Source organism: Rhinolophus sinicus, linkage group LG06 (genome assembly GCF_036562045.2).
Source record: "Rhinolophus sinicus isolate RSC01 linkage group LG06, ASM3656204v1, whole genome shotgun sequence".
NCBI lineage: Eukaryota > Metazoa > Chordata > Mammalia > Chiroptera > Rhinolophidae > Rhinolophus > Rhinolophus sinicus.
The window spans coordinates 67,835,224-67,862,300 of NC_133756.1; the positions used below are offsets into that span (position 1 = coordinate 67,835,224).

General features: G+C 39.5%; 1 protein-coding gene across 1 annotated transcript in view; it reads left to right on the plus strand.

Annotated features, from left to right (window-relative positions):
- The window catches only part of ELOVL2 (ELOVL fatty acid elongase 2), an 85,280-nt gene that overhangs the window by 43,336 nt on the left and 14,867 nt on the right, over nucleotides 1-27,077 (plus strand). Inside the window, exons 2-3 of the mRNA XM_019752346.2 lie at nucleotides 15,060-15,123; nucleotides 19,853-20,040. Coding sequence (XP_019607905.1) covers nucleotides 15,060-15,123; nucleotides 19,853-20,040 — 252 coding nt within the window. The remainder of the gene's footprint in view (nucleotides 1-15,059; nucleotides 15,124-19,852; nucleotides 20,041-27,077) is intronic.

Here is a 27,077-nt window from a genome sequence, read left to right on the forward strand (position 1 = left end):
TAGGGCTTCAGCATATGAATTTTGGGGACACAAACATTCAGTCCATAACACCCATATTGTGCAACTTCTTTTTAGTAGTAATTTGAATCTCAGTACCAAAATTTTAAAATATACTAAACATAAAGGGAAAACAAATATATATTTGGGAATTTGGATAATCTCATCAGAGTGCAACGGTGGGGCTGAAATGAAGAGTATAAATTCAAAAGTGATGAAAGTTTAAAATTCCATTTAAGTTTTAAAAAATCAGCTGTATAGGATGGGTTGGACTTGAATTGGAAAACAATGAACATGAAAAGTACCAGGTGATGTATGTTGACGAGAACCAACTGATGCAATGTGCAAGTGCAGTCTTTTGATACTTTAATAGAAATATAATATCCTGATCAGGAGAAGCCACCAGTCTTTCTGTACTCTTCCTTGAGTAAGCCACTTTCCGGAAACTGTATTCAGATACAGCAAATGTAAGGAAAAATACACCCAAACCAGTGATTTCATTTCTGTTTACAGCAATGTACGTTCTGTCTAAGTGGGTTTGTATAGACAGTTAATTAGTAAAATGCCTGCGAAATGAATGGTGATGTAATTAGTATAAAGCAAGTTTGAATTTTATAGGGAAGAATAGGTGATAAAATACTTGGTCAATTTGTAAAAATGAGTCAGTATGTGGTATTTTTATAATAAAAGTACATCAGAAAACTAACAGCTTGATGATAATCCAAACAGATTTCAAGAGACCCTGGTCTAAATCATTGCTACTCAAAGTGTGGTCTGTCGGCTAATAGCATTGACAGTACTTGGGAGCTTGGTAGAAATGCAGACTTCAGGCCCCACCCTAGACCAATGGAGTGAAAACGTATACTTGAACAAGACTTGCATGACCATTAAAGTTTAAAAACATGAAAAATTCTGAACTTTAAGTGTGTTCAATGAAAGCTTTAAAAAGCTATAGACAGAGTAACGTCATAGGAATGGCGGCAGCGGGACGGAGTTTTTGAGTTCTCCTCCGGATCTTATCACAAACGGGACATCTATAACCCATCAAAGGACTCTCTGCTCATCACGCAGAACAGCTGAGAGACTCGTGCAAGGATTGCTTGAAGGTGGGAAAATTGGGCGAACAGGGGAAGAGGGAAGGGAGTGGAGTGGAGATGTGGCCCGCACCGGCAGCTGGGGAGTCGCGGCTGGCATCCGTGGCTGCAGAGACGAGGTGGATCCCAGGACGGAACAGAGAACACAAAAGCCAGGAGGTGGGCTCTTTACCTGCATCCCACAGCTGATCTCTCCTGCTGAAGGGGCAGCATATCCAGCATTTGAGGCAGTAACCTCAGCTGAAACCTACAGCTGGGCCCTAGATTGGGCAAAGGACACAAACTCCATACCTGGGCCCCTCGCTTCACTCTCCCAATTCTACCCTCCCCCCCCCAACGCCCTTCCAGAGACTTAAACTGGCCCCTGAACTGAGGCGTAGTGTCAGATTACAGAGGAGCTGTAGTGCTCAGGCTCTGGGAAGACCAGCCTGCAGCTCTGACCCAGGGAAGAGGCTGGGAAGAGTGTGATTTTTGCTGGGCTAGGAGAGAAGAGACTCCTCCACCCTCAGCCACCACCTTTTCTGGCCTGAGGGAAGAGTGACACGGCTGGGCTGGGAGAGAGAAGACCCCTCCATCCCCAGCCCCCACCCATTCTGGCCTGCCTAGGGCAGGGCAGTTACAACTGCGGAGACACTCCCGGGGATCAGCAGTAGGCGCAGACGCAGCTCTGGGCTTTCAGCAGCTCAGAAATCTCCTGCCTGTCACACACACACACACACACACACACACACACACACACACACGGAAGAAGTGCCCTAAGACTCAGGAGAACTGGACACAGGTTTGGTGGTGCTGCTCTCAGTGCGCATATGTGCAGGCAAGAGCAGAAACTGCACTGACTTTGTAGAAACTACCATCCAGACCCCTCAGGCCCAAGCATCTAAATCTGCAGTCCCAACGTCACTCTGGGCACCAGGTGACCGGCTCTGCCTGCACAATACACAAAGGACTCTTTGGTACAGCAGAGGACAACCTAGAGATTACTTGGTGGGCTTAAGCCAAGACTGGCACTGTTTTTTTGTTTTGTTTTCATATCTTTGATATCTTTGCCTGTGTTGAGTGTGGGTTAGCAGTTTTTTTTACATGAGAATGTGTTTGATTTTTTCTTTGTTGTTGTTGTTGTGCTTGGTGATTTGCTTTGTTCTGAAATTGCCCTACACTAGGGCACAGCTTAAGAGGCACAAGATTCAACACACCCAAGGCCAACTCCAGACCAAACCAGAGTACTACCGGGTTTGACATATAAGTGACACACCCAGAGGGAATTCTCTACATGCACAAGAGCCCATAGAAGACAAACCACATTTAAGTGGTCAACCCTCACGCAGCAGAACACCTTGTGGTGGGCAGAGCCAAGTCTCACAACTAGTAAGCCTAGGAGTTAACCCCACCTACTCACAAGTGAAAAGCAATTAAAGATCTTCTTTAACAGGACAATATACACAACACAAGAGTCACCTTTGGAGCACACGCAGAGGAGAAGAACGAAGTAGTGCAAGTCAAATATAAAGGACACATACTACATAAGGTAACCCAGCAAGAACTAAGAACTCTAGGAGATCACCTAATGCATCAAAGCAAACACAGAAATGCAGCCAGAATGGGGAAACAAAGAAACATGTCCCAAATAAAAGAACAAAAGAAACCTCCAGAAATGGAACCAAATGAAACAGAGGTAACCAACCTATCAGAGACAGAGTTCAGAACACTGATGATAAGAATGTTTAAGGAGCTTAGAGACGACATGAAGAAGGATAGAGAAATCATAATGAACAACCAGTTAGAAATAAAAAACACAATGAAATAAAGAACTGACTTCAAGGAATTAACAGCAGGTTCGATGAAGCAGAGGATCAAATGAGCGATTTAGAAAGCAAGTTAGCAGAGATGACCCAAACAGAACAACAGAAAGAAAAAAGAATAAAAAACAATGAAGATGGTTTAAGAGACCTCTGGGATAACATCAAGCGCAACAACATGCGCATCATAGGAATAGCAGAAGGTGAAGAGAGGAAGCAAGGGATTGAGAACATATTTGAAGTAATAATGTTCGAAAACTTCCCTAACCTGATGAAGGAAACCAACATACAAGCCCAGAAAGTGCAGAGAGTTCCAACCAGGATAAACCCAAACAGGTCCACGCCAAGACACATTATAGTTAAAATGGCAAAGGTTAAAGACAGAGAATCCTAAAAGCAGAAAGAGAAAGACAGAGGGTTACATACAAGGGAACTCCCATAAGACTATCAAATGACTTTTCTACAGAAACATTGAAGGCCAGGAGGGAGTGGCAGGAGATACTCAAAGTGATGGAAAACAAAGGCCTACAACCTAGATTGCTTTATCCAGCAAGGCTATCATTTAAAGTTGATGGAGAGATAAAGAGCTTCCCAGAAAAGAATAAGCTAAAGGAATCTATTACCACCAAGCCAGCATTGCAAGAAATACTAAAAGGACTTCTGTAAATGGAAGAAAGATTAAAACAATCTAACTTCAAATTTAAAACTGGCAATAACTAAGTACCTATCAATAATCACTTTAAATGTAAAAGGATAAAATGCTCCAATCAAGAGACATAGGGTGGCTGAGTGGATAAGAAAGCAAGACCCTTGTATATGCTGTATACAAGAGACTCACCTCAGATCAAAAGACACACACAGGCTGAAAGTGAAGGGTTGGAGTAAGACATTTCATGCGAATAGAAATGAGAAAAAAGCTGGGGTTGCAATACTTATCTCTGACAAAATGGACTTTAAAATGAAGAACGTATTAAAAGACAAAGATGGGCATTGTATAATAATAAAGGGATCACTCCAACAAGAGGATATAACCCTAGTAAACATCTATGCACCCAACATAGGAGCACCTAAATATACAAAACAGATATTGACTGACATAAAGACAGAGATCAACAGTAACACTATCATAGTAGGGGACTTCAACACATCTCTGACAACAAGGGACAAGTCTTCCAGACAGAAAATCAATATGGAAACAACAGCCTTAAATGACCCATTGGACCACTTGGATTTAATCGATATTTTTAGAGCATTTCACCCCAAAGCTGCAGAATAAACATTCTTCTCAAGCGCACATTGGACATTTCCCAAGATAGATCACATGTTAGGCCACAACACAAGTGTTGATAAATTTAAGAAAATTGAAATCATACCAATTGTCTTCTCTGACCACAGTGCTATGAAATTAGAAATGAACTACAGGAAAAAAACTGGAAGACACACCAATTCATGGAGGCTGAATAACATGTTACTAAATAATGAATGGGTCAACCAGGAGACCAAGGAAGAAATCAAAAGATATCTCGAGACAAACGAAAATGAGAACACGATGACCCAAAATCTATGGGATGTCACGAAAGCAGTCCTAAGAGGGAAATTCATAGCATTGCAGGCCTACCTAAAGAAACAAGAAAAATCAGTAATCAACAGTTTATCTTCACACTTAAGGGATCTGGAAAAAGAACAGCAAAATAAGCCCAAAGGGAGTACAAGGAAGGAGATAATAAAGATCAGAGCGGAAATAAATGAAATAGAAACCAGAAAAACAATACAAAAGATCAATGAATCCAAGAGTTGGTTCTTAGAGAAGATAAACAAAATTGACAAACCTTTAGCCAGACTCATTAAAAAAGAGAGAGGACCCAAATTAATAAAATCAGAAATGAAAGAGAAGTGACAACAGACACCACAGAAATACAAAAAATTTTAAGAAATTACTATGAGCAACTATATGCCAACAAATTTGACAATGTGGAAGAAATACAATTTTCTAGAGGCGTACAACCTTCCAAGGCTAACTCAAGAAGAAACAGAAAACCTGAATACACTGATTACCACCAGGAAATTGAATCAGTATTCAACAATCTCCCAACAAACAAAAGCCCTGTACCAGATGGCTTTACAGGTGAATTTTACAAAACGTTCAAAAAAGAATTATCACCTATTCTCCTCAAGCTCTTCCAAAAAATCCAGAAGGAGGGAAGGCTCCCAAACACTTTTTACGAAGCCACTATCACCCTAATCCCAAAATCAGACAACGACACCACACAAAGAAAACCACAGGCCGATATCTCTAATGAACATAGATGCAAAAATCCTCAACAAAATATTAGCAAACAGAATTCAGCAATACATTAAAAAGATCATACACCATGATCAAGTGGGATTCATCCCTGGTATGCAAGGGTGGTTCAACATGCGCAAATGAATTAATGTGATACACCACGTTAACAAAATGGAAAATGAAAATCACATGATCATATCAATAGATGCAGAAAAAGCATTTGATAAAATCCAGCAGCCATTTATGATAAAAACCCTTAAAAAAGTGGGAATAGAGGGATCATATCCCAACATAATAAAGGCCATATATGATAAACCCACAGCTAACATCATACTCAATGGGGAAAAGCTAAAACCATTCCCCTTAAGATCAGGAACAAGGCAAGGTTGCCCACTTTCTCCACTTCTATTCAACATAGTGCTGGAAGTTCTAGCCACAGCAATCAGACAAGAAAAAGAAATAAAAGGCATCCAAATCGGTAAGGAGGAAGTAAAATTGTCATTATATGCAGATGACATGATACTATATATAGAGAACCCTAAAGACTCCACCAAGAAACTATTAGAGCTGATAGATGAATTTAGTAAAGTAGCAGGATACAAAATTAATATTCAGAAATCAGTTGCATTTGTATATACCAATAATAAAACATCAGAAGGAGAAATTAAAAAACAATCCCATTTACAATTGCTTCAAAGACTATAAAATACCTGGGAATAAATTTAACCAAAGAAGTAAAAGATCTGTACTCAGAAAATTATAAGACACTGAAGAAAGAAATGAAAGAAGATACAAATAGATGGAAACACATACCATGTTCATGGATAGGAAGAATTAATATAGTTAAAATGTCCATACTGCCTAAGGCAATATACATATTCAACGCAATTCCTATCAAACTACCAATGATGTTTTTCACAGAAATAGAACATATAATCCTAAAATTTATATGGGACCATAAAAGACCCCAGATAGCCTCAGCAATCTTGAGAAATAAGAACAAAGTGGGAGGTATAACGATACCTGACATCAAATTATACTACAAGGCTACAGTAATTAAAACAGCATGGTACTGGCATAAAAACAGACACATAGATCAATGGAACAGAATAGAGAGTCCAGAAATAAATCCATGCCTATATCGCCACTTAATCTACAACAATGGAAGCAAGAATGTACGGTGGGGTAAAGACAGTCTATTCAATAAATGGTGCTGGGAAACCTGGACAGACACCTGCAAAAAAATGAAGCTGGACCACCTAATTACACCATATACAAAAATAAATTCAAAATGGCTTAAAGACTTAATTGTAAGATCTGAAATCATAAAATTCCTAGAAGAAAATATAGGAAGAAACTTTACAGACATTACCCAGGGTAAGATTTTTAATGATATATCTCCTCATGTAAGGGAAGTAAGAGAAAAAATAAACATGTGGGAAAGCAAAGGAAACCATCAATAAAACAAAAAGGGACCCTACTGAATGGAAAAAGATATTTGCCAATGACATATCTGATAAGGGGTTAATATCACAAATTTATGAAAAACTCAACTCCAAAAAAACAAACAACCCAATTGAAAAATGGGCAGAGGACATTAAGAGACATTTTTCTAAAAAATGACATACAGATGGCAAACAGACATATGAAAAAATGCTCAACCTCATTAACTGTCAGAGAAATGCAAATAAAAACCACAATGAGATACCACCTCACCCCAGTCAAAATGGCTATCATCAATAAATCAACAAACAACAAGTGCTGGTGAGGATGTGGAGAAAAGGGAACCCTTGTGCACTGCTCGTGGGATTGCCGATTGGTGCAGCCACTATGGAAAACAGTATGGAGGTATCTCAAAAACCTGAAAATGGAACTACCTTATGATCCAGCAATTCCACTCCTAGGTATCTATCCAGAGAAGTCCAAAACTCTAATTCAAAAAAATTTATGTACTCCTATGTTTATTGCAGCACTATACACAATAGCCAAGACATGGAAACAACCGAAATGCCGATCGGTAGATGACTGGATTAAGAAACTGGGGTACATTTATACAATGGAGTATTGCACAGCCATAAAGAAGAAGGAAATCTTACCATTTGCAGCAACATGGATGGACCTAGAGAACATTATGTTAAGTGAAATAAGTCAGACAGAGAAAGACAAATACCATATGATCTCACTTATATGTGGAATCTAAAGAAGAGAATAAGTGAATAAACTAATCAGAAACAGTTTTGGGGACATAGAGGAAAAACTGAGGGTTGCTAGATGGGGTGGGGGGGTGGAGATAAGGGAGAAGGTGAGGGGATTAGAAAGCAGTTAGTAACCACAAGATTGCCACGGGGTTACGAAAGTTAATTTGGGGAATGTAATCAATAATGTTGTAAAGATTTTGTAGAATATCCAATGGACACTTGTCTCATTAGGGAGACCACCTCAGGGATGAGGTAGATGCCTGATCACTGCACTGTACACCTGAAGCTGAAGCTGAACAATAATGAATGTCGACTACAAGTGTGTGTGTGTGTGTGTGTGTGTATATATATACATACTTACAAGAAGCGAAGTACAGCATCAGGAATAGAGACAGTGGAAATGTAATGGCTCTGTGCGATGTCAGAGGGATAGTGGATGGGGGGAGGGGGTTGACACAGTGTGAAGGATATAAATGATAAACGTCTAAGTATTACTTTGTTTTGTTCACCTGAAAGTAATCTAAATAAATAAATAAATAAATAAATAAATAAAAAAGATTTAGTGTACATTAAAAAAAAAAAAAAAAGCTATAGAGACGATGTCTCCAAACTTCTATGTCTTCTTAAAGCATGATGCTGTACTTTGGGTAACGTAATAACAAAAATGAAAGATAATGTAATAGTGATGGCTTCTTTGACTATTACATTGTCCTTCTAGGCAATTCCGTCATTCTTACATTTTCGTATTTTTTTAGCATAATTTGAAATGATTGATGGTATAATTCCTGGGTTGTTTAAATAGCAAAAATATTTTAAGATATAGAAAAAATAAGTCCACTAAGATCCCGTAGTGTATCTTAGATTTATAAAAGAGTCCACTGGACTCATTATATTAACTCATGTAAGATAGAATGAGTTTTATTCTACTTTAATAATATATAAACAGTCTTTCTTTGCTCTTTGGGAGAATAAAACTTCAAAAAAAGAAAGTCAAAAAATAAAATTGGGTCCAGTAGACCCTGATGATATACTGAGTATTGAGTGTTAAGGCTCTTTCAAAAGGTATTGGAAACCAGATCACATGTATTAAAATATAGCCAGGAATGCAATAAATATGAAATAAGTATCGAGTACTGTAAAGGTTTAGAGGAATGAGAGTTTCATTAATCCATACACTAAATATTTAGCGCCCAGTATGTGGCAGGCATTGTTTTTGGAACTGAGGATAAAATGGCCTATTAGAGCTTATGTTTTAGTAGAGGACCCAAATAATAAACAAATTAATTAGCCAGTGAAAATTTGTATAATGATAGTGCTATAAGGAAAAAGAAGAGTAGGTAAGGAAATGGAGAATGATTCTGTACACAGGCCAGGACAGCATGAAGCAGATGCTTTCTTCTCCTTTGTAATTAGGCCCATGAGAGATGGATCAGGGAAACATGTAAGGAGTTGCCATTTGACCAGACACTGAATGAAATGAGATAGAGAACAGTGTGGAGGGAGACAGACAAAACTGCAGTCATGTTTCCTGTTCTAAAAAAGAGCTTTCATTTCCTCAATTGAGTGAAACTGTCCTATAGTGTCAGGGTTACCCAGAATGCTAATAATGCAAATATAATCAGCTCCTATTCGTCAATTTCGTGTTCTGAGAGCACAAGAACATGAGCATGAGCTCTGCAAAGAGCCGTTTCTCTGCTATCCCAGCTCAGAAACCTTTCAGTCTGAAGGTATAAAAAACCATTGTCGGGCTGGCCCGGTGGCTCAGGTGGTTGCAGTGCCGTGCTCCTAATGCTGAGGTCGCCGGTTCAATTCCGACATGGGCCAGTGAGCTGCGCCCTCTACAGCTAAGATTGTGAACAACGACTCTCCCTGGAGCTGGGCTGCCGTGAGCAGCCGGATGTTGGCATGAACCGCCATGGGCTGCTGTGTGCTGCTGTGGGCTACCTAGCTTAGTGTATTACTCCCTCTGGAGTATCGTCGTGGGGGTGGAGATTCTGAATGGGTAGGCCTCTCGAGGGCATGTAGAGGTATCGGTGTAAATATGCATACGTACCCATTGTGTGACGGTAGCTCCATGAAAGCCAAAGAATTTTCTGTCTCCCTTTAGCTATCCTCTAAACCTTCTAGTTGTGTTCACAAATGTGAACACATTTAGACTCTTCAAATACATGAGAGACTGGCTGGGAACAGTCCCTTAGGGTGTGCAAAAGAGCTTTCAACATTGCAAAGCCATCCTGAGCCCTGGGAACAGCATGGAGGACAGTGTGGGATGGCACTCTAATCTGTGTCCCTCGTGCCTGAGGGGACATGCCATCTCCTTGTCTCAGCCTGTATAAATCAGCCTTGCCCTGAGGTTCCTGGGAAATTTTCAGAGTTGTGTCTGGTTAGTCTGAAATATGATATATTCCTTAGCTGGTCAGACACCATTTCCTGACCTGCTGTCATTGAATACTTCAGATTTAGTTTTCTCAGAGAGAGAGAGAGAGAGAGAGAGAGAGAGAGAGACAATTTGGATACTATGTCTTCTCTGAAGCTTAACAGTCAGTTTTGTCATCTTACTGTCTTTTGCTCATTTTAGAAAGCAGTGAGGAAGGGAGTTGGGGGTAGGAAATAGCTATTCTAATAAATAAAGGTCTTTAAAATGTTCTATAAAACTATATGAACAAAGTAGGACAAACACCATGGTCATTAGATTTTTATAGAACATAATGACCATGGTAGGTAAGTACTGAAAACTACAAAATGCCTTAAACATAAATAAAGGAAGGAATGCCAACAAGGAGGAATGAGTGAAGGAGGGAGGGAAGGAAGAATGGGGAAGGGAAGGGAGGAAGGGAAAAGTTGGAATGAAGGAAGTGCAGAGAAGGAGGAAGGAGAGAAAGGAATGGAAGGTGAGGAAGGGAACAAGGAAAGTAACAGAAGAGGGAAAAGAGGAAAAAGGAAAGGAAGGAAAAAAATGGAAATCTAGAGTCATAATTTAGAGATCAGAGAAAATTCAGGCAGAGATTTGTTGGTGGGGTTTATTTCTGCTTTGCTTCCTATCTCAGCTTTTGCTTAATCATGGTGCTAATGATTCTGATTGCAAGACTGCCTTTGCTGAAGAAAATCTGAGTTATCAGGGTGCTCAGGCTGAGGCCATCCCCACAATGAGCACAGGGTTTGTACCTTCAAGAACAGACCAGGAAATGACCTTCCATTTGAGATGCCTTCACTTTATGTTGAGTTCCAACTAATTCAGTTAGGGCTGAGTGGGAGTCCCAATCAGCTTCATGGTGGCAAAAACCTAGGTGGGCCCTTCATGGCTCCTGTTTCCCAAGTATTGTCAGAAAATGGCAGCTGAGACGGGAGTGCATGGTGGTCTAGTCCACTAGTGTTGGGAGCTGTGTCACATGACCAGGTAGGTGAAGGAGCAGGTGCAGGACACCACCTGGGTGTTAGGCAACACGGCTCCTGGTGGTAAAGGTGAGCGTGGTAGGACAGGTGGTGATGGCAGTTACCGGAGACGTGATGAGATGGGTGGAGGCCAGCTTGCTCTGAGTTATGGCTGTTCAGTTAGATCCATTCTTGTGCTCTTGATTCTTTTCTGTAAATGCTACTTTCCATATGAAATCATTTCCCTTTGGCATGAAGAAGATCTTTAGCATACTTCGTAGTGCAGTTCTGCTAGCTACAAATTCTCTCACTTATGCATATATGAAAATATCCTTATTTCACTCTCATTTTTTAAGGATATTCTGCTTCCCTTCCCTGAAGTCCCCAAGCAACCATGATTTTCTTTCTGTCACATAGATCAGTTTATATTTCCTACAGTTTTGTGTAAATAGAAACAAATAGTATGTACTCTTTTTTTTTTTTGTCTAGCTCCTTTAATGCAGCATCATAATTTTGAGATCTGTCCACATTGTGTGTGCATCAATAGTTCGTTCCTTTATATTGCTGAATAGTATTTCATTGTATGGCTATACTACAATTTATCCATTCATCTGTTGATGGGAAATTGGAAAGTTTCCATTTTTTAGCTATTACAAATAAAGCTGCCATGAGTAATTGTGTAGAAGTCATTGCGTGGGTATATTTTCTCTTAGGTAAATACCCAGAGTGGCTTGCTGGGTCGTAGTTGAATGTTTATGATTTTATTAAACTGCTAAACTGTTTTCCAGTGTGGTTGTACCATTTACATTATTGCCAGATGTGGTAAGTAATCAGGGATACACAACTAAATAAGGCCCTACTTGCTTCCAGTCTTTCCGTCCTTCAGCTACTGCTATACACACCCACAGGTTAAATTCAAAGTCATAGAACGTGGACTTGACTATGTGGGCAAGGAGAAATCCCTGAAGCTGTCCTAGAAGTGGGCTCAGAATTGTTTGGCAGAGAATTCTGGGGCCCAGCGCACTTTGAACAAAGTCTGGAGGGGGAAACTGTGGCCATAGGCAGGCATTCCCTTGTCTCGGGATTTTTCTCCCCTGTGTGGCGGGATATAGCCTAAGGATGACCAGAGTGGGGCCCTCTAACGTAGGAAGTTCAGGAGTGTACCCCCTTGGCAGGTCAAAGGGCAGGACTATTCCTCTGTCTTCTAATCTGTGCAAATTCTAACCATTTAAAAACCCATCGTAAGTCCTCATTCCTACTGTATCTTCCATCATTGTAGCAATTCTGTGTATCTCCTTCTTCTCAGTTGTTTCTGTTTGCCTTTGTTTGTATTTCTGACTTTCCCAGTTTGTCTATAAGCTTTTGAGTCAGCCACTCTATCCCTTCTTTCTTCATGTCTGACAAAGTATTACGTACACAGTAGCTGTTCAAAGATGCTGATTAAATGAATGAAGTGCTGCATGTCGTTAGCTGGTTTTTCTTAGTTCCTGGGTTATGGTGTTAGGCTTGAGAAACTATCCAGCATGCTTTTGCATTTACATATATAGAACCCAGTGTGTAGCGATTAATTCATTACCCACGCTCTGCTCTATCATTGTTTGCTAAGCGTTCATCCTTAGTTAACTAACACTACCCAAACCTGTACTTACATTTTACTAATCTAGGGTAAATTTTGATTTGTTTTTCTGATCTCATTGTCTTTTTAGATTATATCCTTAATAACTGTATTAGATAATCCAGAAGTCAGGTTTCTGATTGTCCCAGCATTGGCTTTATATCTGTCATACAGGTCACTAGAGACCCTGTCCATGACCATTTCCCAAGTGTCCCATCTCAGTGTGTTCGCGTATGCTGACCCTTCTCCCCTAAAAGCCCTCTTTCCTTCTCCATCCAGATGGTGCCCTAGGGTCTTTCAGCACTCAGCAGCAGCAGCTTTTCTCAGAGGGCTCCTCTTTTTAAGTGATCTAAATTACATTTCTTACCTCTGTGTTCTTTTTGTCTGTCTGTTTGGGTATACAACGTAATGATTTGATGTTTTTATTTATTGCGAATTGATCACCACAATAAGTCCAGTTACATACATAGTTACAAATGTTTTTTTCTTGTGATGAAAACTTTTACAACCTACTCTTAGCAACTTTCAAATACACAACACAGTGTTAATTGTAGTCCCTCTACTATATGTCTCTGTGACTTACTTATTTTATAATTCGAAGTTTGTACCTTTCAACCACCTTCACCAGTTGCCCCCAACCCCTTCTGCCTCTGGCAACGACCAATCTATCCTCTGTATCTGAGTTTGTTTTTATTTTGGGGGGCTTTTTTGTTGTTTCTGGGTTTTGGTTGTTTGTTTTTAGATTCCACATATAAGTAAGATCTATGGTATTTATCTTTCTGTTTTCTATTTATTCGCTTAGCATAATGCCCTCTAGGTCCATCCATATTGTCACAAGTGGCGAGATTTCCTTCATTTTATGGCTGAATATTTCCTTCCTCTGTGTTCTTATAGCATATCCCTGTAAATCTCTCTCATCATATTTAAGACACTAGGTAATTACAGATTTACTTCTCTATTAACTTACATGAAGATAATGACCATGTCTCATTTGACTTTGTATTTCAGCATCTAACATGGTGTTGGCACATAGTAATGTTCAGATAATTGGTTAATGAATCAGTAAATTAATGACTGAAAGAATGGAATGCCCCTTCTCATTCATCTCTTTTATTTTCTGCTCTTCTTCCACTGTGACTACATTTCTGTGAGATGATAGAAATAATACAAACTTTCTGACCTTTACTTAGAGTGTTCTTCGATCTACAGATGTTGGAAAATGGACTTTGAACCTTAGTAAACAAACTGAAAAGTTTAAACATTTATGGGTGGGTGTGGCAATGAAAGACATTTCATTGGTATCTGTTATGAAGGTGGGGACATCAGTGAGGTTAACATATTTTGCTCAGAATGAGAGATCTAGACAGAGCTGCTCTATTGTAATGGCAACAAAAATCACATTCTGTCACACTGAGATGTTAGGTAACTGACCTTTCTCAAATCTGGAGGTGTCCTGAGATGCCCTTCATAGAAAGCAAAGATGAAACACTATTTAAAAACTTCCAAGCTTTGTTTAATTTAGCCCAAATACTTTTTATAGAGATATTATGAAAGAATAAAGTTCCTAATACATTGGCCAGCAGTAGTAGTTACTAATAAATGTTAGTCTCTGATCTTCATCCTCCTTCCTAAAGTTCCCAAAGACCTAAGTTTCCTTGAAATTTCTCTTAAAATCAAAGTCACCAATAAGGAATAGTGTGTGCCAGTCACCGAACATGTGGATCTTCTCTTCAGATGCCAGTAAATTAATTCTCCTCTTTGGCACTTAGACTTTCTTTGAGAATGGGATGCTTTTGACTGCCGTCCTGTTGATTATAGAGAATGTTCTATGACCTTCTTAGGCCCCATGGACTTCTTAGGCTCCCGAAATCCTCATCAAAGATTGCTGTCCTAGGAACACTGGGGAGTGCCCTGCCCCTTGTTTGCTTTGCTTGAGGGGGTGTTCTAGACCTTTGTACAGGGGTAGGGAACACCTTAGTAGGTATTTGGAGCTGTACAGTAGCAGACCAGCATGAATAGGAGCTAAAGCAAGAGCCAGAAGCCCCTTTATTAACCTTAAGATTGTTGGCACAGATTTTTCAATCCCAATCTGAATTCAGTTAAAGTGGCAGTAATCTCATGTACCCCAGCACACTCTTCACTGTAATATTAAATAGATGTTAATGTATTTTCTAGAAGTTTTGAAAACAAACAAAATATAAAGGTAATGGAAAAAATAGCTGTAATGCTTAATTTCCTTATTTGAAAAACAAGTCCCCTTTAAGGTCAGCTTTGTGATACAATTCAACCGAATTTTCATTAAATACTTACATTTTATCTTGCAGGAATAGACTTTCCCTGTTGCTTGCACGCAACTCCTGTTAACTGCAGCAATAGAAGTTGCTTATGGAAATGCTTATACCTCTAAGCATTTTAGAGGAAATGGAATTAAGGTCAATAACCCTTCAGTGTTTAAATGTACCAAGCCTGTTTTGTCAGGAGTACTTTTGCCTAAGGAAATGAAAGAGGAATTGTTTCCTTCCAAATCTTTGCAAGCTGTGAGAGGGGAGGCTACATTTACTGGTTCACTTTCCTTAAGTCTTTGCAGTCCAAGTCCTTGAAGCTAGGACGCCTGGGGATTCTGTCAACTCAACATTGTTGATAGTAGTTTAAGTTTCCCAAAAAAACCCACCTAAATCATTTTTTTCTTTAACTTTTCAGGAGCATCTAAAGGCTTTTGATGATGAAGTCAATGCTTTTTTGGACAACATGTTTGGACCTCGAGGTGAGTAAGCTCCTCAAGAACTTAATATGGAAGGAACACTGCATTTAGTTATAGAAGAGGGTGATACCACTTGTGGTGTCTTGAAAATAGTATGGCACCTAACTAACATTTAGAGACTTCACATCCCTCACCTTTGCTAGCCTTCTCGCAGAACACCCAGAATGCCTCGTTTCTCCTGCTCAGCCTCCTGGGACTCAGGTCTGGGAGCAGGAAGCAGGAATAGAATGCAGTGCCATACTTCCCTTTGGTGCCTCTCCAGCTACCAAAGTTACCAAAAACTGGCTACCAAAGGAGGTGGTAGCTTTCCATCTGAATGTATGCTGCTGCTGCTCCTCTCGCCAACACCCTTTCACCCTCGGCCTTCCTCACATGCACAGTCATATGTAGTCTTTCTGCCCTTATGTGTCTCAACAAATTATCTTTAAAGATGTGTGAGCTGTACCTACCGGAGCCATTAGGTTGAGCTCCTAAACTCTCGGTCACTGAGTCTCTCGATCCTTCCTCTACCACCAGTCACTTAGATTACTGCTATGTGCCAATTGATTCAATGTCTAATTGATGTGTATTTAATGACTCTTTCCGCTCAACTCAGTACTTCCGTGTTTCCCCGAAAATAAGACCTAGCCGGACAATCAACTCGAATGCGTCTTTTGAAGCAAACATTAATATAAGACCTGGTATTATATTATATTTACTATTTATATTATATTATATTATATTATATTATATTATATTATATTAATTATATTATATTATAATATCATATTATATTATAAGACCTGGTCTTATATTATAGTAAAATAAGACCGGGTCTTATATTAATTTTTGCTCAAAAAGATGCATTAGGGCGTATTTTTTCATGTACAACAATCTACATTTATTCAAATACAGCCATGTCATCTTTTTCTGGAACATCGTCATAACGTACTAAATGCATCCGTCTGGCTGATGATCTTAACTGGGGCTTATTTTCGGGGTAGGCCTTATTTTTGGAGAAACATAGTATATAAAATTCTTCCATGTGCTGAGCCTGGAATTCCTTCCCACCGTTTCCTACTCCATCCCCCAATACAGTGAGCCCCTTCTTATACTTCAGGTATCAGCTCAGATGTTACCTTCTCAGGTGGGCTTTCTCTAGCAAAGATGTCAGGGAATTTGCCCTCTAAAGTAGCCCCCTTATTATTCTTTGTTTCAGCCTCTCTTTATTTCCTTCATATACTTTCCTGTCATGAAGGGCTCTTTCTCCCATGAGGGCAGGAACCATGACTATATCTCCAGGGCTTATTACAGTTCCAGAAACAGGTTAGGCACTGTATATTTTGCAAATGAATGAATACATTCTAAGCAATATGTTTTGTTTCATTTGAGCCTTGAAGGTTCACAAAGCTGCGAAAAATATACAAGTTATTTCCTTAGCATTATTGGGTGGGGGGAGGAGAGAAATGAGGTTTTCGTTTTTCCTCAAGATCTTTAAACAGAATCACTTAGAGATTATTTAGACCACTCTCCATTTTCTGTACAGGCTCCATAAACTATTCTAAGTCATTCTAAGTGAATGACTGTTTACATAATGTTAATACAATAGTCTGTGATTCAGCAGAGCTTTTTAAAAAATACTTTCATGTAGTCTTTGGCTTTGTTTTGTTTTTTTCCCTTTTTATCCTTGTGGTGATCCTGGGGGATAGGCCGGGTGGGATACCTGTATCTCGTAACCACTTCATTTCATAGGATCGCTGCCTCCCAGTTCCAGCAGGCAGTGTTGTAACACCCTAACTTGGGCATGGAGGGAGTTTGGGTGACTGTGGCTTTCTGCTTGGCACTTCCACTGGAGAGTTAAGTAACAGTCTCTCTGAGCCAGCTTCCCACTGAACTTTGCCGTCGGTAACATCACCATGATCTGGAATAACGTGGACATGGGATCAATTAAGGATATGATTGCAGTTGTTTACTCAGCTTTGGCCATTTTTTGGATGTCTCCTTTGTAGCAAAGAGACTGTAAGATGGATAATTGACAGCTGGACTAGGTGACCTCCACAGTGACAGATAGTCTGGCATGTAGGCCAGCATGAATCCTTGTCACCTTCCTAAAAGTGGCTCAAGCTTAAGTTGACTGGCAGCCCCCTAGTCAGCTTCCCGACGTCCTCAAGCCTTTTCTGATTTTATCTATCCCATATTAATACCATCAGGGGATATTGTTCTGGGCGAATACCTGACACAGATGCAGAGCTAACACTTCTCAAGTCCCAGAGATAATAATCTTGTTACAAGTATTTGTTCCTGTCTTTTGGTTAGAATCGTTATGATCCTCCCTAACAATTGTAGCAAATATTTACAGGACCATGACATAAGGGGAAAAAAAGACCTTGAGGTGCTCTACTAGTTCTAAGTGACAGTAGAAATGTAAGGCTTACTCTCTGTCCCATGGAGCTTATACCATAGTTGGGAAGGTAAAACTAGCATGTGAAACAATTGGAAAGCCATGAAGTTAACCATGTATATTAGCTTCCTAGGGCTGCAGTAACCAAGTACCACAAACCGCCTGGCTTAAAATAACAGCAATTTATTCTCAGTTTTCAAGGCTACAAATTTGACATCAAGGTGTTACCAGGGCTCTGCTCCCTTGAGGTTCTAGGGAAAACTGTTCCCTGCCTTTCTAACTTCTGGTAGTTTCCAGTAATCTTTGGCAGCCCTTGGTTTATAGATGCATCACTCCAATCTCTGCCTCTGTCTTCACATAACATTCTCTTTGTGTCCCTGAATCCAAATCTCCTTCTTATGAGGGCACCAGTCACCTGGTTAGGGCCCACCCTAACCCACATGACCTCATCTTAACTTAATTACATCTGCAAAGACCCTATTTCCAAATAAAGTCACAGTCATAGGTTCCAGAAGTTAGGACTTGAACATATCTTTTGGGGAACATAGTTCAACCCATAACAGCATAACAGGAGGTAGAGTAGCAGTTTAGTACAAGTTACTTGACTTTTTTTACACTTCGTGGTTCAGTTTTTCTCAAACATAAACTGGGGATAATATGACCTGTATGTCTATTACTCTGACTGTGGTGACGGCATCACAGGTATTTGCATATGTCCAAAATTATCACTGTGCACATTAAGTAAGTGCAGGATTCTGTGTATCAATTACACCTCAATAAAGCTGTTAAAAATAATACCACCCATATAATAAAATTGCTTTGAGAGTTAATACATGTAAAGGGCTTTGGAACAGTGTGTGGCACAGAATCAGTGATCAGTGAATGTTAGTTATAATAACAATATTACAGCTATAATAACATAAATTGTAAAATGATAATTATTTTGTTATGCTGATGAGGAGCTCTAGTTGGGAAGAGCAGTAGGCAATGGCTCCCTTCAAAAGGCAGGACCTTTACCTGGGCATGAAAAGATGAGGAAGGTTTCAATAAGGAGATAAACATTAGGAAGTGGCCCATAGCACAAACTTTCATGACAGATAGTTACGAGCTAGTTGTATGAAAGGTAATATCTTAGTCACATGAATGCTCCTTTCTTACCTTTCTTGTCTCTATCACAAATGGGAGAAGTTTACAGAGGAAGGGATGGGCAGAGCTTGAGAAGACCCTTTTCTTAGAAATGGCACTCGGTAGGTGGAGTGGTTTAAAGAGAGGCTGGGGGTAGATGGGGTAGAGTAGAGCAGAAAGAGAGGCAGCCTGGAAGAACCACAGAGATCAAGAAAAGGGCTTTATCTTCTGGAGGAGCCAGCTCTTACAACTCTATGGAGATTAAACACAGCATGCAGTTGTTATAATTCTAGGCCAAATCATTACGTTTATTTAAACAACAACAAAAGAAAGCAAAATAGAGAACAAAAGTCATTTTGTGCCTACAGTTATTTTTCAGGTGTTACTAATTATATTATAAATTGATTATGTGTATTTTATTTAGGTTTTTAAATTTTCACTGTCCAGAGTAAGGGACACTTGATGTGTCTAGGTTCTGGCCTCCTGGCTGTTTGTACTTCTAGTCCTTGGGCAGGTTTGGGTCCTTGGCTTTACTTTCTGCTCTCAGTTCTGCATCGTCAGCTCCAAGGCTTTGCCTCCACGGTCTTCAGCTCTCATGCATGCCACGCTGAAATCCCATTGCTCTGTGGGATCAGCTGAACTCTAAGCCCATTCCTGATTTACTGCACAATGATCCCAGGCAAATTCCAAGGAGTGTGGGTTTTAGGAATTAGGTTACAGTATTAATCTGCTTTCTATCCTGTCTCCGTGAAACTTCTTCACAGGAAGCAGCAGCAAGGTATGATGGCCGGGAGTCGGATGTGAATTCAAATTCTGACTCTGCAGCCGACTGTTCTATGGCCTTTTGCAAGTTACTAAAATTTTGTGAGCGGTTTTTTTCATCCATAAGATGGCATAACATACTTACTTCACAGTTACTGAGTTAGAGCAAATAAATATAGTAATTATTCCAAAGTACACATTCAAGAACTGTTACTTTCCACCTTCATTACCTTTTCCTGTCATCCCGGGTTCAGCTTAAGCTGTTTGCTCCACGACACCTTCTTTAACCATTCCAGCCCCCACTGGTTTCTTCTTCCGAATGATAATCCAAATCTAGCTTCCTTAATGCTGTGTCCTATGTTCCCTATTGTATTTCGTATGTACAAATAAAATATATGTGCCAGTATCTTATAACATACAGAAGTGTCACTCTTCAGGATTCCCACGGTATGTGTTTCTTTTCAGATTCTCGAGTCAGAGGATGGTTCATGTTGGACTCTTACCTTCCTACATTTTTTCTTACTGTCTTGTATCTACTTTCAATATGGCTGGGTAACAAATATATGAAGAACAGACATGCCCTTTCCCTGAGGGGAATCCTCACCTTGTATAATCTTGGAATCACACTTCTCTCCATGTATATGCTGGCAGAGGTAAGTGTTTATGTAGCTAAGCTAGAGTCCATAATTGAGAGATTTTTAAAAGCAATTAAATCTAAAAGCACACTGAAACTATCCAAAGTTGTTATCAGTCCTGTTCTTTAAGATCCCAAGAACTTGTTCCAGCATTTGATATTATTTCTTCCAAAAGCCCTAGAAGTCTTTGTTTCTAATTTGAATTTTTCTAATCCTAATTTAGGCTTATTTCTTTAGCCCTGATCTTTCATTGTAATTTAAAATCACAATTTAGGTCTGAATGGGCCTTTAAAGATCACATGTTATAATTTTATCCTCTTATATTTGCATAAAAACAGAAACATAAATCAATGGAACAAAATAGAGAGTCCAGAAATAAATCCGTGCCTATATGGTCATTTAATCTATGACAAAGGAAGCAAAATTTACCTTGGGGTAAAGATAGTCTCTTTAATAAATGGTGCTGGGAAAACTGGACAAATACATGCAAAAAAATGAAACTGGACCACCTTCTGATGCCACATACAAGAATGGATTTCAAGACTTAAATGTAAGACCCGAAACCATAAAACTCCTGAAAGAAAATATAGGAAGTTAACTCTCACACATTACTCTTTGTAACATTTTTACTGATATATCCCTCTCGGGCAAGGGAAACAAAAGAAAAAATAAACAAATGGGACTACATCAATTCCTTTCGCAAAGGAAGCCATCAACAAAACAGAAAGACATCCTACTGAATGTGAGAAGATATTTGCCAATGATACATCCGATAAGGGGTTAATGTCCAAAATTCATAAAAATCTCATACAACTCAATGTCAAAAAAAAAAAAAAAAACAATCCAATTAAAAAATGGGCAGAGGACCTGAATAGACATTTCTCCAAAGAGGACATACAGATGGCGACTAGACATAGGAAAAGATGCTCAACGTCCCTAATCATTAGAGAAATGCAAATAAAAACCACAATGAGATACCACCTCACTCCTGTCAGCGTGACTCATCAAAAAAACAACAAACATCAAGCGTTGGCGAGGATGTGGAGAAAAGGAAACTCTTGTGCACTGTTGGTGGGAATGCAAATTGGTGCAGCCACTATGGAAAACAGAATGGAGGTTCCTCAAAAAATTAAAACTAGAATTACCTTATGACCCAGCAATTCCACTCCTCAGTATTTACCCAAAGAAATCCAAAACACTAATTCAAAATATATAGGCACCACTGTGTTTACTATAGCACTATTCACAATAGCCAAGATATGGAAACAACCAAAATGCCCATCAATAGACAACTGGATAAAGAAATTGTGGTACATTTATACAATGGAGTATTACTCTGGCATAAAAAAGAATGAAATCTTAACATTTGTAAAAACATGGATGGACCTAGAGGGTATTATGCTAAGTGAAATGTCAGACTGAGAAAGATAATTACCACATGATCTCACTTATATGTGGAATCTAAAGAACAGAATAAACAAGCAAACAAAAGAATAGACTCATATATAAAAAGAAACAAACTGATGGTTGCTAGATGTGAGGGGCATTGGGCGTGGGTGAGAAGATGAAGGGATTAGGAAGTACAAATTGGTAGTGATAAAATAGTCATGGGGATGTGAAATATAGTATGGGAGATACAGTCAATAATGTTATAAAGACTACTGGTAGGTAGGGTGTCAGATGACTTATGAGGGATCACTTCATAGATTATATAAATGCCTAGCCACTGCACTATACACCTGAAACTAATATTGAATGTCAACTGTAATTAAATATATATATAGTCATGGGATATAAAGTACAGCATAGGGACTATAATCAATGGTATTATAATAGCTATGTATGATGTCAGAGGGGTAGTAGACTTGGGGGATTATCACTGTGTGAGGGGTGTAAATGTCTACTCATTGTTGTTTTGCAACCTGAAACTAATAATAATAATTTTCTCCTTTTACACATAATAATACTGAGACTTAGAAAAGTTACATGATTTGCCTGAGAATAGACAGCTATTAAATAACAGAGTATTTTTAAAATTAAATACCACTGCAGTTCGTTTGACTGAAATACAAATATTTGTGGCATAGCTGTTTCTCAGGACTGACTTTTAGAGGTCTGAGTTGACATTCCAGCTCAGTTCTAGCTGCCCTCATCACATCACATACTCTCCATTCCTTTGTGAAGTGTCAAACCCAAGTAATTTTATTAGGGACAAAAAAGTCTCGAGCCTATAGAACCAACGGGGGGGGGGGGAGAGAGAGAGAGAGAGAGAGAGAGAGAGAGAGAAAGAGAGAGAGAGAGAGAGAACAAAATATTTTTTAGGGAAAAGTTAGGATAAAATCATTCATATAAATTACAAATGGCTGTTAATGGCACAAGTATAGCTGCCTTCCTGGTGTCCTTGAATTCTAAAATAAATACGTAAATCCTTGCCTAAAATACAGGTTGTCTCTCCTATAGAGTTCAATCTGTTCATTAGTCTAATATGCAGCATTCTAGTAATTGTTAACAACCATTATCTAAAATGACTGCAATAAAACACTAATAATGGAATTTTAGGCATCAAAGTGCAGGAAATGGGATTTGGGGTCAGAAAAGCCATGCCAGTGGCTCTAAAATCGTACACATAGGTGAGCTCACTAATTTACGTGACTCTGAAAGGGGAATTTGTATTTTAGGTTCTTTACTAAGTGAATTTTAGGTCACTAGATGAGCTGGCGAGATAGTAATTTATGGAATTAGTTTCTCTGTATAACAAAGGGAAAGATACTCAACATTGGCTCGTTGTCAGAAGTAGCAGGTGCATCGGAAGGGCCAGCCTAAAGGTCTAACTACATTGAAAGTTCCAGTACCTGCTGGAAGCTTTGGTGTAGTGGAGTCAGGAGATCTGAATTCATGTGTCAGCTCTGTCACTTTGTAATTTCAGAGGAGTTACTTAGGCTCTCTGAACCTTAGGCAACTTATCTTTGAAATGGAGATATGGTATTTGCCCTCTGAACTCAGTCAGATGTGAGGATTAATGGGTTCTGTTCAGCCAACACACAGTGAGCACTCGGAGGCGCTGTGGAGGTTACCAAGCCTGGGGATGCGGAGGTGGAGAGGCAGCGTTTCTGTACTTGAGATGCTCACAGAACGGTATACATAGGAGTTAGTAAGTGCGAAAGGCTTTGTACATTCTAAAGGGAATATTAGTCACCATCAGCCGGAACAAGGACAACAGTTTAGTGTGTGAACAACCAAGTAAATGGTTTGTCTTTTAGGAAGAACATCCACGCTGAGCCCATTCCCTTCTACGAATGTTATCCACCTCTTTTCTTCTCACACTTTTACATCTCTTGGTTCAAAATCGCTACTGTAGATGGCCTTCCTAGCCTCCTCTGATTGCAGCCTCTTTTAGGGCAGGGAGAAGGTCTTTCCTTTAGCGCTTTTGGGGTATGTTTAATAGACACCAGGCGAGTGATAGGTTGAGTTAACCTTGATAACTTGTTATGCCTTGGCCCGATGTTTGCTGAGTCCAGGAAATTACCACTTAAATTATTAACTCTTTCAACAAGTAGGTATGGTGTACCTATACAATGTCAGACTCTATTCTGGATTTTGTTAGGTTGGTGCAAAAGTTATTGATTGCAGTTTAAAAGGTTAAAAAAAAAATTGCAAAAACCACAATTACTTTTACACCAACCTAATAGAACACAGCCTTTCCCTAGTGCGATGGAGAGTGATGGGCTGGTATGCGGCAAGAATGCCTCTTGAAGGAGGGGATGTTTGAGCTGAGACTGAATGATAAAAACAAACCAGGCATATAAAGATCTGGGGAGAGTGTGTTCATGCAGAAGGAGCAGCAAGTATAAAGTGGCAGGCAGGACAAGCTTGAGGTGTTCAAGGACCCTAAAAAAAAAAACAACAACAACAACAACAACAAAAAACATAGCTCAAACACAGTAGACGGAGGAGAGAATGATTCAAGCTGAGGTGGAGAGGTGGCAGATTACATAGGGCCTTATAAGCATTTGGCTTTTATTCTAAGTATAATGGGAAGCCACTGGAAGATTTTAATGAGAGGAGTGATATGATCTCCCTTTTAAAATACATTCTGGCTGCTACATGGAAAATGGACTATGAGGTGAGTTGCCGGATAAGAACACCAGAGTTCACTGCCATCCAGAGCAGTTGCAAGAGAGGGAAGAATCCAGGCTGCGAGTGCACCCCCTATGCCCATAGTCCCGCCTGAGGGATCAGCATATAATACCACTAAACTCAGTGCTCGTAGCATAGACCTTGGAGCAAAGACTGAATCCATATTCAGTGAGAACAGTGAGAACGGTGGTTTAAGCCCTCACTGCCAGGCACAAAACAGACATGGAGCCTGACTGCCTATCCCCAACCCTCCCAGAGCTTTCCCCACCCCCCAACCCTCCCAGGGTTAGAAGCAGGCTCCAGAAGAAACGGTAGCAGAGTCAGATTAAACAAAATATTTACAACCCTGAGAACTGCAGCCCTGCAGCCACAGACTCACAGCATAACTAATTCCGGCAAAAGGGAAGGAACTGTAGGAGCAAGACAACTGTGGACTGGTAGTCACCGTTGCTCAAAGCCACCTCTCACAGCGTGCCCCGCGCCCACCTTTCTGGATAGATCCCTGCAGGGGCAACCAGAGTGCTGAGACACACAGGCTCTGCCTCGGGCTGCAGGGAGAGCATTGGGACTTCAGAAGCTCAGATCTCTATCCTCCCACAGAGGCGGCACCATGAGACCCAGGCGACCTGCTCACAGAGGAGAAGCCCACCTTCCAGGGAACCCCTCCCCATCATGTGAGAAGCTGTAACAGTGCAAGAGAAAATACAACACTACAGCATGAGAGAGAATAAAAGGCTGCAGGGGGAGAGAAAACATTCTACAAACACCTACTGGAAAGCAAAAGAAAGACCTCTTCGTATCAACTTGCTGCAGAACCCACTCCTGTAGATGCCCAGGAAGAGAAATAATGAATCATTAATTGCCATGAATAGCCAAGATAACAAGGCAGCTCAGAAAGAAAGTGAAAAATCTCCAGAAAATGAACTTAAAGACATGGAAATATGTGACTTAAATGACAGAGAATTCAAGATTGCAGTTCTGAAAAAAATCAACAAGATGCAAGAAAACACAGGCAGTTTAATTAACTCAAAAACACAAAGAACAAAGTGAACATTTTACCAAAGAGATTGAAATTTTAAAGAAGAACCAAATAGAAATTTTGGAGATTAAGAACTCAATAAAAGAAATGAAGAATGAAATAGCCAGCTTAGGTAATAGAGCTGACCAAATGGAGGAAAGAATTAGTGACATCGAAGACAGAAAATTGGAAATGACACAGATGGAAGAAGAGAGAAACTTGAGAATTAAAAGAAATGCAAGAACTCTACAAGAACTTTCTGACTCCATCAGAAAGAGCAACATAAGAATAATGGGTATATCAGAAGGAGCAGAAAAGGCGAAGGGAACAGAGTATATTCAAACAAATAGTCAACAAGAACTTCCCAAACTTGTGGAAAGAACTGGATCCTTGAATCCAAGAAGCAAATAAAACACTTAGTTACCTCAATCCTAAGAGGCCTTCTCAAAGGCACACTGTATTGAAGCTGTCAAAAGTTAATAACGAAAGAATTCTCAAGGCAGCCAGGGAAAAGAAGATGGTACTCTACAAAGGAAAGCCCATTAGAGTATCATCAAATTTTTCAGCAGAAACTGTACAAACCAGGAGGGAGTGGAATCCAATATTCAAACTATTGGAAGAGAGAAATGATGAGCCAGGAATAATATATCCAGCAAAGATATCCTTTAGATATGAAGGAGGAATAATTACCTTTCCAGACATACAGAAGCTGAGGGATTTCTCTAATACATGACCTGCATTACAACAAATACTGAAGGAGGCTATTCAACCTAAAACAAAAAATCAAAATAATACAAAACCATGAGTAATATTATGAACAGGCAGACAGAAGCAGGAAATGGCAACCCCTACAAAAAACAGGGCACTATACACTTACGCATACCATACAGGATAAAGAAAACATTTTTTTTTAAAAAAGGGAAAAAGAAGAAAAAGACAACTTGCTACTGTAACTCAGAAATCAACTCACAGCAAAAGTAAAGATAACTTGTGACAACAAAATCTGAACCTGCAAAGGGGAACGGAGATAAAAAGCATGCTTAAGAAAAAGGGCCACTGTAAATATGAAACTTTCTTTTGCAAAAACTTAATGGTAACCAGTCAAAAATAATCCAGAACTGAAATGTATAACATAAAAAAAGAAGAAACAGAAGAAAATATCATAGAATATCACCACACTAAAATAACAGACAGCAACAAAAAGGCAAAGAAACAATGGAGACACTGTCCTACAGAAAACAAAAGATAGAATGAAAGGAAAGTCTCATCCTAAATATAAGTGGACTGAAATCAATAAAAAGGCACAGAGTAGCAGATTGGATCAAAAAACAAAACCCAACCATATGCTGCCTCCAAGAGGCACATCTCAGCTACAAGGACAAACATAGACTCAAAGTGAAAGGTTGGAAATTGCCACTACAAACAAATGGTATCCAGAGAAAAGCAGGTGTAGTCATACTGGTATCAGATGAAACAGACTTCAGGATAAAAAATGGTAACAAGAGACAAAGATGGACATTTCATAATGATAAAGGGGACTATACAACAAGAAGACATAACAGTCATCAATATTTATGCCCCCAGTCAGGGAGCACCGAAATATACCAAACAACTACTAACAGAACTAAAGGGAGAAATTGACCAAAACACAATTATAGTAGGGGACCTAAATACTGTACATCATTGACAGCAATGCATAGGTCATCCAAACAAAATAAATAAGGAAATATCAGCCCTAAATGACACATTAGACAAAATGGACATAATTGACATGTATAGAGCACTTCATCCTAGAACATCAGACTATACATTGTTTTCTAGTGTACATGGAACATTCTCAATGGTAGACCAAATATTGGGACATAAAACTAGCCTCAGCAAATGTAAGAAGATTGAAGTC